General features: G+C 37.8%; 1 protein-coding gene across 1 annotated transcript in view; it reads right to left on the bottom strand.

Moving 5' to 3' along the window:
* Window positions 1-512: 512 nt before the first annotated feature.
* LOC139466733 (dnaJ homolog subfamily C member 5-like) overlaps window positions 513-12,097 on the bottom strand; it is a 33,529-nt gene continuing 21,944 nt past the window's right edge. The window contains exon 6 of the mRNA XM_071248391.1: window positions 513-11,572. Within this exon, the coding sequence (XP_071104492.1) occupies window positions 11,408-11,572 (165 nt within the window). The 3' untranslated portion in view covers window positions 513-11,407. The remainder of the gene's footprint in view (window positions 11,573-12,097) is intronic.

Here is a 12,097-nt window from a genome sequence, read left to right as displayed (position 1 = left end):
TGTTCTATCTTTTTAATGCCGAGCGTAAGGTAGGGTCACAAGTACCATCTTTGCCTCTTACCACAAGCATAGTCGCCTCTTACGACAAGCAAAGTCGCCTTTTAGGGCAAGCATGGATTGCTGAAGACCTATTCTACACCGGATCTTCACAGGTGACAACAGCAGAAGTATTAACATGGTATACTATTTTCATCCTAACAATTGTTCATTGTGATATTAATTTTAATATTTATTTAACATTAATTAATTATTTAAAAACTCATCTTTTTTTTCTCCCGCCCACCGAAGGCAAGGACCAGCTTCATGGTATGCTAATGTTTGTTTGTTTAACGCCACTACCTGCAATTTACCAGCCATATGACGGCCGATCTGTTAACACTTCAGTATGGACAAGAAAATCAAATAAACTGTAATCCACCAAGTTCCCGATTCTGCACCATAAACGATTCGGTGCACTAGCTGTGCCCCAATATTCAAGAAAAACAAAAACACCAGCAAAGGATCATCCCTTTATTTGCTTCATGAGCACTTCCTGACATTACCACTCCGCCATTCCACAAAGCGTCACACTCTCTCGCGGACATGGAGCGCTACTAACAACCAAGCCATAGAGACAACACAGATCACACAGAACAAACAACACAGCAAGTAGGGACAGTGAAGGAACTGCTTACTGAAGACCCGGGAAGTGTAGCCCCTCTTAGAAATAAAAAATCCAAGCAAGGCCTTTAGCGTGACCTTGAACAGGCTGCTTGAAAAGTATTTCGATAAAACAATGGCATGCATTTAATTAGATGAAGTCATGGACGTTCATCACTTTGGTGAAGCCAACACGGGTATGATGCTGACCAAACCCAAGATCATAATCACGGTGAATCTTGGGTTTGAACTCTAGAATCCTCGCACATGGGAACCAAATCTGACATAAAATGGTAAGCCTTAGGCCACAGTGATACCCGATCAGTTGAATAGCTGAACTGGCATTATGTCTTAGACCTGCACCTTCAAACTCCCCGAGATGAATAGTCTGGTCAAGGGGAACTAACAAGTACACAGGTATTATTTACAGTGCAATAGTGGTCAGATAATACCCTTGAGAGAGTTGGACTTAACACCGCTTTGAACCATAGTAAATGGCATGTAAGCTTAATATGGAATAACTACCAAATGTGTGTCAGATCATGAAGGTTTACCTCTAAGGTGAGGTGAAATGGGGTGTAACGTCACGTCCAAGATTATTGCACTTATATAGAGATGTGCATGCACGTGTAGGTGTGTGTGTGTGGCTGCTTTTACTAATCCGGACTGATGCCGATTTATAGTGCTAGCACACTGAGATACAATGCTGACTGATAGTACACTGACTCCGAGCCGACCAGTCCTTGTTTTAGCCCCTTAATGCCTAGCGCCAGACAGGGTAACAACAAGTACCATCTTTTAACGTCTTTCGGTATGACGTGCCTGGGGATCAAGCTCGGACCTTCCGCTCTACGGGTGGACGCTCTACCATTAGACCACGGAGGCGTTTACCTCTAAGACCTTGAAGAAAGACACAGTACCTAAAGCCAATAAGCATGACATCTGCTTCAACTGGATACCTTGGAGGACCACCACATATTCCACACACCACCAAATGCACACTTAACCATATCAGATTGGTAGTCCGGAAAGAATGCCACGACTGCATTCTCAGAAGATTGGTTATGTATTAACACGCCAAGTGAATTGTTATTCAGAGACGTTTGGGCAAGGTACATGGCCAGCAGGGGACATGGCCAATGAACTTGATATGTTGTCCCAATTGGAATATAAGGTTGGACTTCAGCCTGACATAAACTCCAAAACAACCTAGGTCTTCCGATGTTGTGAGCCCAAGAGGATTGATGTCTTTGGGTTTCACGAAGACATCAAATTTAGAATCAGAACCTCCATGGAAGCAGTACCTTCACCGTTTTACTGTAAATCATTACAGTGCCTAAGTATGTTGGGGAAACATAATACACAGAAGCATTTACTAATATATTTCTGTACTTTATGATATTCAAATATTCTCTCGAGTCACTAAGCCCAGATTAAAGATAGAGGTTTCAGGCATAAACCTGAAACCAGAAATACAAGGTGAGGAACAAGAAAGCCAATAGTACAAAACAAAACACAGTGCTTTCATGCAAGTGGAAGTGGATTCTAGGCATGACAAATTATGCTTAGATGATTCAGGACAATAGCAAAACCAATCCCTAACATGAAAAAAATATGTCATGGATCAGATGAACATCTATACATGTAATACACATGTTGTACAGCAAAGCATCAGTGCCATAAAGATACATAGACATTGTTCTTTGAGTAAGAGCAGAAGTTCTGTGCTCTTTTAAGGAATGAACATGATAAAGCAGTGCCACAGTGTGGTTAAACCAAGAATTGGATCCAGGACAGTGTATCAGAGTTGGGAACTGAACCCAATTCTTTGGTGTGATGAGAGAACACATCTAACTCTTGAGGATGGATCTTGTAGGTGATTATGGTTTTAATCAAACTTTAAAGTTTTATAAATGGCTTTATTGTACCTTAAAAATCTATAATGTAGACATTTTAATACTGTTACATGTTGGATTGAAATATGCAATGACCAACTTATTAATTCCAAGTTATGATGACCTATTTCTAACAGCTGGTCATCACTGATCAATTAGATCTACCTAGGTAATGCATCAAGGTCATAAGGCAGACTATCCATCACATGGTCAATAGATTTAATTTCTGCAACTGAAAAAAACTGCAGGGTGATCTTTTAAGGAATGCTGCCCTGGTTCATGGACAATCACAACAATTCTCTCATTGTTAAAAGAGAAACTAGGCTTCAGCCAATTGTCTGTTTGATGTTGGTCAATGAGAACCCATTGAAGTCAAGTTTATTATCCATACTACATTTGCTCAAAACTTCTGGTTGCTGAGATACAGTTACAAGCTGTTGTGGTATCATAATGAGGAGTTGTTAATGTTATCAACGTTTTATCCATGACATTATACATTATATGATTGATGTCATTATTAGCATCTTTGTAGTTTACTGTGAAGACTACAGTCTACTAGTCATCCACAGTCAAAGATGTGGTCCTCAGCAAATGTTAAGTAGCATATATCATATTACAGTCAATACACAAAGACAATGTCATAGCTTCAGGATACTTATGCATGTGGATCCAGTCTAGAAATAAGCACCAGGATGTGGAGTATACTTCCTCGTTAACATGGATTTAGTAATAATAGAATACCTTGGTTCTCTTTGTAAAATGAGAGCACAACATTAATGAACCGTTGCAGTCTTAAAAAGTCATCTACTGTGGTTTTATTGTACATTTGTCATTACCAAACAGACTGACACATAAACAAACACCTACAACAGATTTGGGAAGATCACAGTGCCGACATTTGTCCTAATGTACTTCATGCTTGCCTTGTGGTCAGATGAGCTATGAACTAATGAAACAGGCCTATTGTACTCTAGAACAAACACATAGCACTTCAACTGGACAATGATATACATTATTTATTTACAAATATTTAGACATAAGTATTTGCACACAACATATCACAAGTTTCAAAACCTTGCACAGCTGTTCAATAGAAAATGACAAAATGTTGAAATGAACACGATTCTCGTTTCAGCTCAGTCAATTCTTCACAGGTTTTGCATAACTAAGTGCTTCCATCACCAGTGAATAAATACAAACAATTTGATGGGTAGTAGTTAATTTTAATCGCAGAAGGGGTACGTTGTAATTTTTTTCTGTGCATAATATTCTCGAAAATGTTTTTCCACAAAAAATGAATCCGCTAGAACGGGGTGTGCACTATACTCAAGAAAATATGGTAGTACACATCAATTTCATACACAGAGTAAGGGTTATTTGACTTCCGGGATCTAAAAACAGACTCATTTTATTGGTTGACCAAAACAAGACCCACATCACTGCTATGTAGCAAAGTGGTTGAATGTATTCAGGGTGATGGATGTACATTACAGTGCATACAAAACCTGTCAAGTCTTCACAATGTGTTACAGCTGGCATTAGGCAATCACACCTGATGGAGACATGCTATCAATTAGAGCCACTTCTCAATCCACTTCTCCAACCACTTCTCCACCCACCTTGACAAATGAGGATAACAAAGAATGCCAAAAACAAACTAACATAAGAGTTGTTTCTCCAATAAGCGGTTCTTTCTAATCCAAATCCCAAAACTTGTTACTGTGAATATCGTAACCATTATGATTGCAACAGACATTGATAGTTTCACATAGTTTGAGGAGGGAATAGTAATAAAGTACAAATGGTTAAATGCAAACAGTCCATGCTAAAGTGTCAAACTCGTAACACATCACCTTTCTCCAGTCAACAACAGCAACACTCCTGGGACATGTATCTTATCTATTATGCAAGAGCCTTTCAATGCGGTACAGTTTAGTGTTCAGTGTGTAACATACATATATCCACAGTTTCACCCCATAGATATCTTGATAATGTCTTGGTAATTTCCAGGTATTTGGGGGTAATTTCAATGTAACTTTGGGTAATTTTTAGGTAATTTTGGATAATTTCTTGGCAATTTCTAGGTAATTTTGGGTAATATATTTGCACTTTTCTAGGTAATTTTGGAAATTTCTAGGCAAAGACAGTGAAGGAAAGATAATCTTTTGAGTGTCTGTATCCCAATTTACTTTTCTATACAGGAAAATAGATATACAGGAAATTGCATGTCCAATTAACAAAAAGAATGAATGACATCACCAATTTGACATAGTTTAGATCAGATTTAAACCCTATGCTTGGACATGATGAAGATGTACCAATGTAGATGTAAGCAGTCAGGGAATGAGTGAGTGATGGTTTTACACCCATTTTATCAATATTCCAGGCAATATCACACACAATGTGCCCATATGGGGAATCGAACCCGGACCTACGGAGTGACAAGTGAACGCTTTTACTACTAGGCTATCCACGGCCACTTTAGCAGTCCAGGAAATACAAGTGAGTGAGTGTGTGAGTGAGTATGGTTTTACGCCGCTTTTAGCAATATTCGACCAATATCACGGCGGGGAACACCAGAAATGGGCTTCACACATTGTACCCATGTTGGGAATCGAACCCGGGTCTTCGGCGTGACGAGCAAATGCTTTAACCACTAGGCTATCCGACCGCCCCCAGGAACTACAACCCATGTGTCTGAGTGTACAAGAACATGTACAGCTGTCTACTCTGCCATCTACTAATGTGTGACAACTGGTGCCACGTTGTTAGTGCTGATTTAATATTTAAAAAAACACACTTAAAAACCTTAATTCTAAGAATATGTCTCATCCTGATTCACTGGACTTCAAACTTTAAGTAGATAACATGACCACATGAAGCCCAGCCATTCCATATTCTGGACCTGGGACTTTTATAAAAAAAAAAATTTGTTCCAGAAAATGCCGAGATAAAAATAATCTTGTTCATTGGATGTGGATCTCGTAAAAAAAATGCATGGTTTCTACTTACTAAGTAATGACTAAGAAGTAATTGATCATCCACCACCTGCCTCCACAGGAGATATCACGTCAATTACATTACCATGAGGGAATAATCAAAAGACATCCCTGATATCTCTGCTACTGAGGCTGGTTAGCAGTACTTGTCACACCCAAGACAATGCTTATTACTGGTTACAAACTGAAAATGTTGGAAGAATGATTTTGCATGATAAACAAAATCTCACTGTCTTTTTATATCAAATATATGAACAAACTTTGATACAAGTTTAAAACTCATCTGTTTAAAACTCATCTGTTCCTCTTGCTTCAATCATGCCGAAGGGATGGTGACACAATAATGTAGATCACTGTGAGCAATTTGAAATCTTTGCATAAACTATCAACCAACATTGGTCATGAAGGTAGTATTGCAATCTCATTAAAATCAGATTTTAGTTCTCGCTACCGCCAAACAAAGATCTGAGGACATCCCATTAGGGGTCACGTCAGAACGACCTTTCATCCGACCAATCAGAGCATCGAAAGTGACAGTCAGAATGTGAATTCTGATAATGCAACCTCGAAAACTTTAACACGGGATATTCCTAACGATAGTTACGGGTTTAACGACTGAATCCATACAATGTAGACCATCTATTAGCCATTCCTGAATGTTCTTTTATTCAGGTTCAAATTTGTAATCGAGAATTTGTCAAAATATGTTTCGAAGCGTAGTCGCCAAATTAAAATTAGTGCCATAAAGCATGAGAAAGCTGCCTTCTGATTGGCTAATGTGGACTTCTTCTCAGTCCTTCTATCGGTTGGTCAATGTTCGCGCAAGGTCGGTCTGACGTCACCCGTAATGGGATGTCCTTAACTCTTTGTTTAGCGGCAGCGAGAACTAAGATCTGATTTTAATGAGATTGGGTAGTATTGAAGCAATGGTAGGAACATCACTCATGGAATAAATATAAATGTATAGTCAAAGATTTGGGAGAATATTGTTATACATGACAAAACCATATTAACCAGTGTTGAAACTGTCACATCTAAAAGAAAGCGTGAAAGTGTTGCATGAATGAACTCACAGGGGAAATTGTAATGTTGCCAGGATATTTACCAACACAAATGCAAAGGAAAGGAAATTTAGGGAACTGTAAATACAATACAATCCAATTCAGTGAAATTTCAACGCAATTCAATTCAGCGAAAATAAAATGAAATGCAATGCAATTCAGCAAAAATACAATGCAATTAAATTCAGTGAAAATGTAATGCTATGCAAATACAATGTAAATACAAGTAAATGCTATATGTATACAATGCAAGAACTGGCCTTCACAGAGAGAACAAACACAACAGTCACAGCCTTGTTGGAGTCAACGCGTACAAGTGGAAACTGATCCTACATGATGGTCCATGATGCTGAACCACACATGCTCTACGTACAGGGAAGTCGGCCTTGTAGTTGATAGTCCTAACAAAGCCTAAATCAACTGACATACCAAGGTTAAAACTAAGTCGACAAAGTGAAGACACTAGTGTTCACCTCCACTGATTCCATCACACCTATTGCACAAACTGACATTTCAAGAACAGGGACACATCAACAATCATATTAAACATCCTACAATTTATTAAACACAAATTGTGTAGAATAACACAAATAAACTGTGTCCTATTGAAATCTTGCATCAGAAAGAGGCAATCAATAATGGCACCAAACCATTTGTGAATCAGGCCAATTTAGATTTGAAGGTATAGAACCAATTGCACAGCTCAAGAAAATCACTTGTTCTACAGAGAGAACTATCCCCGGACAGAAAGCAGGATGAACTAAATCTATTCTTAGATATGTCGGTTGAAAACTGATCTCAACAGTTTGGTGGTATTGCATTCAACAATGACTGCCTCTCAGTGGTGCTGAACCTATCATGCAGACATGACACTTTGTTCTCTGGAAGAACATCTAATAACAGGAAATAAACTAATCGAGGCCATGATTAACAGTTTCGTGATCACCAGCATGATATATGATTTTGAAATTGAAACCCTGTCCTTGACACAAATATCTTCAACGGCTTGATTGCCATATGCAGCACGGGCTTGACAGCCATATGCAGCAAGGGCTTGATAGCCATATGTAGCAAGAGCTTGATAGTCATATGCAGCAAGAGCTTGATAGCCATATGCAGCAAGGGCTTGATAGCCATATGCAGCAAGAGCTTGATAGCCATATGCAGCAAGAGCTTGATAGCCATATGCAGCAAGAGCTTGATAGCCATAGGCAGCAAGAGCTTGTCAGCGATATGCAGCAAGAGCTTGATAATGTCATAAAGTTTTATCAAAGACAGCATATCACAAAGTCTTGTCAATAATTGAGACCAGCTCACTAATAAAATTTGGAATTAATGACACATAAAGTACAGAGAAGAACATCAAGCCGCATTACATCAATAATACCCCCCCCAAAATTAAAAAATTCATTATAAAAATCAATACAGCATTGGTTTGGTTCCAATAATTGTTGCTGAAGCTCAACGAACGAGTTGACTGGGGTTGATATTTCAGCAAAGTGACTGAGAATGGTTCAGCAAGTATATTATACTGTGGCAGCGTAAAGTGGGAGGTAAGTCCAAAATGCTGCATGTCTTTGATGTTTACCACTTTGGTGAAACTCATAAGCATGGGTATGACAGAGAGAAGGATCATAATTGGGGTGAATCTGGGCACAGGATCCTGGCAGTGCTAAGGGATGCAACTGTGAATAGACCACTGGGCCATGCATGCCCCCTAAAGAAGAGGTGGAAATCAGCTGTGATATGTTCAACGGTTGTACTATGAATCTAGATACAGGTTGAAAGTAAACATATATATAGCTATATATAGTATATATCATATATACATGAATCCATTTATGTATAGAGGTAAAGATGCCTTCAGCATATTAAATAACAATTTGAAACAATCTTAATATTTCTATATGAACTGATTCATGACAACAAACCTGATATACTTCAACAAGACTATTTAAACACAATTAATTCAAAGTGTAAATTCATAACCATCTTTCCTTCCTTCTTATACAAAGTAAATGTATTTGTCTTTAGCGATAATACATTTCATCAACATGTTTAATCCTACTTCAAAAGTGTCACTGAACTGAATGTTATAGAGCAAGGCAGACTAGAGTCAGCACTTAAAGCTAGGCTGTGATACTATATCGCATGTCACTTGGCATATTGGCCTGGGAAATCTTTCAAATATAGAGAAGAAATGAAAACGATAATGGCGTCACAATAATGCCTCAAAACTAAGAATGCCTTTTAATGCTGGAGTCAACAGTTTTTGAGAAAGTTACTATGACAAGTTGCATAAACATCAGGACTTCTAGTCCAGTTCATATAATTCAATATTTCTAGGGTACCAGTATTCATGGTAGTGAATAATGTAGATATACATATATATTAACAAGTTCTTTGATATGTACAACCAGTTTGTCTTCGCAGTTACATCATGTGAGATCGGGCAAACGTAGCTGATGTTTTCACTGGCAGCAACAGACATTATTAGCCAAGAGTGTTTCCATATCATACATATCACGTCAGAATAAAAACTGTATTGCGAGCTTAATACATATTTTATATTCCTTATATTTGACACACACGAGGTTAATAATGTCATTCTTAAAATAATCAACGCTTAGATCGAAGTATTTTCACTCACTGAAGTTACTTTAGAAACCGTGTATGAATACAATTATGAAGCGAACTTCCCTACCTATCATATAGTGCCAAATGCTTTGCAGCCATAATTGTCAACAGAAGCAGTGACACATCGGGAAACCCCGATCAAAACTTACTTGGAGTGTTACTTCATTAATGTTTGTTTGAGCTGTCATTGAAAAACAAATATATGCAAGTTTGAAAGTAGTTCCTGGTAGGTGACCTCATTTGCATATTTATCAAATCGTGAGACCATCTAATTGTTTATCGGATTGGTTTATCGCTTCGATAACACTGTCCATTACATACTGCTCAAAAGAAGTTGTGACCACCCGATTCTTAATATAACTATAGTTAATGTGTCATGCCATGACCGATTATCTGTAGTATTATGAATGAATCGGGTGGTCCTTGGCATTTTTTTAGTAGTAAATGATAAAATAACATTTTACATTAACACTGATTGTCACTGTGAAACAACCATTGTGACAAACTAAAATCAATTTGTAACCATGTCGGACAGGATTCTTTTCACACTGAGGCTTTGGTCCATTCCAACATTTAGTACACACCAGGGGCAGATAACTCTAAATCACTGCAACTTGTCACCTTTTATACATATTAAGCTCTCTGCTAATTTGAAAATAGGGTTAAGTCACTGTTGAAACAGCAGTTAAAGTCTAAATTTAAATAGCACAAACATGGATACATTGTTTTAGTATTTATAGTTATTCTCATTATGAAAACATGAGTTGGTCACCTGACCATATTAATAGCTGTTAGGTCAGAATACTAAGAATAAATAGGAGTCATGTGTTAATTGGATGACTCCAGATAAAACATATTCCAAGGTTTAAAAAAAGATTATAAAATCTGAAACTTCAACAGACATTTTTGACTATATCATGGTCTATCATGACAATCATGACTGATGTTTTTATAAAGCTTCTTTCTAATGTTCGCAACATTTCTAAAACAAATTGAATTTCGGGTGTACAAAGATTTCATGAATATACTAATTTTTTTGAAAGATCAAGTTGAAAAGACAAATGTAAAAGGTTGCTAATAAACTGTCAGCTTAATAAGCTGATCCAATGTATGAAATTGATGTCGTCGTCGGCTGTGTCTGAGTTGTCTCCCCTGCTTCACATTCAGTCGGGATGGAGAAAAGTATCACACATAACAAAATTCTTAAAATCCAAACAAAATTGTCGAAAAGTATCAACCACCATGCTATTTGGGTCAAAGAGTATAATAAAGAGACTGAAAACTAACATGAAACACCTTTGCCAGGATCATCTATACAACTCAAAAGAAGTCAAGGACAACCGATTCTTTCACATTACTATAGTTAATCTGTCATGCCACCCGATTCTTTCATATTGCTATAGTTCATCTGTAAAGACAGACGAACTATAGTAATGTGAAAGATTCAGGTGTCCTTTACTTCTTTTAAGAGGTATATTAAAGAGATCATTCTTAGTACGTGAGCACCTCTGTTCAGTCACAATGTCTAAAAACTTAATAATAAAAATTCTCAGAAAAGTTTTAAATTGATACATGATTAATTAATTTAAATGGTCAATGAACCTCTTGTTCCAAATGGTTTCTCTATCACCAAGTCCACAACTGGTACAACAAAATACACATGCCGGAATGTATCATGGATTTCTTCGTTTGTTTGGTAATATAAAATTCAATTTGAAAATCCATAATACCTTTTTTTCAAGTTTTTTTTTCATAATTTGCACAGCAGGAGATTTCTGCAGAAAGAGAAGAAAAAGATCTATTTTAAAAATCTAATCGTAGAAAAGAGAAACATTATTTTCCTCTTCACCAGGTTATACAAATTTGAAAAAGCATATTCACTTTGCCAAGACTTCAAAATTATTCGACTATAACTGCATTCAGAGAACCAGCAAAAACAGACCAGCTTTTAGAGAAAGTGAATATTATAAACCAAGAGCCTGCATCGTTCTCAACAAATGATTGAGTGCGGAAAAACTGTTGAAACAAGATAATGGTCTTCCTTGAGTCAGCATGCTTAATATGAATCAGCTTCCGTCAGTCGTCAAACCGGACACTAGCTATCCCTGCTGGTGTATATCAAGATATGGAAGTGAAAATATCGAGCCTTTGTTATTCATTATGAGACACTGGACGGTCAACTTGCTTCCTCCGAGCCGTACTGAGGCTTGTTGTCTGCGTTAAGATTTGTGGTCTCCGAGGGGGGAGGGGGGCATGGGATGGCATCGGTCGACTTGAAGGTGGCTGCGGAGCCCGGTTGTGTGGTCACTGGGGACCCTTCCGGGGACTCGCTCGGCTCATCCTGAAACAATCAGTATCTCCATATATGGGCATGTTCATTATAATGACAACACTTGGGTCATCCAGAAACAATCAACATTTCCATATATGGGCATATTCATTATAATGTTGGTTGTTTGGTTTGTTGTTTAACGCCGCACTCAGCAATATTCCAGCTATATGACGGCGGTCTGTAAATAATAGAGTTTGGACCAGACAATCCAGGGATTAATATCATGAGCATAGATCCACACACTTTGGATCGATGACATGCATCAACCAAGTCAGCAACCCTGACTACCCAATCCCGTTAGTCGCCTCTTGCGACAAGCATAGTCACCTTTTACGGCAAACATGGGTTGCTGAAGACCTATTCTACCCGGAATCTTCATGGGTCGTTCATTATAATGACAACACTTGTGTCATCCAGAAACAATCAGTATGTCCATATATGAGCATGTTCATGAAATAATTCACTTGATTCATCCTGAACAATCAGTATGTCCATATATGGGCATGATCATGAAATAATTCACTTGGTTCATCC

Source organism: Haliotis cracherodii, unplaced genomic scaffold, assembly GCF_022045235.1.
Source record: "Haliotis cracherodii isolate W230 unplaced genomic scaffold, xgHalCrac1.p SCAF_19, whole genome shotgun sequence".
Lineage (NCBI taxonomy): Eukaryota > Metazoa > Mollusca > Gastropoda > Lepetellida > Haliotidae > Haliotis > Haliotis cracherodii.
Note: the sequence above shows the minus strand (reverse complement) of the source record. Positions and strands in the feature narration are given on the sequence as shown.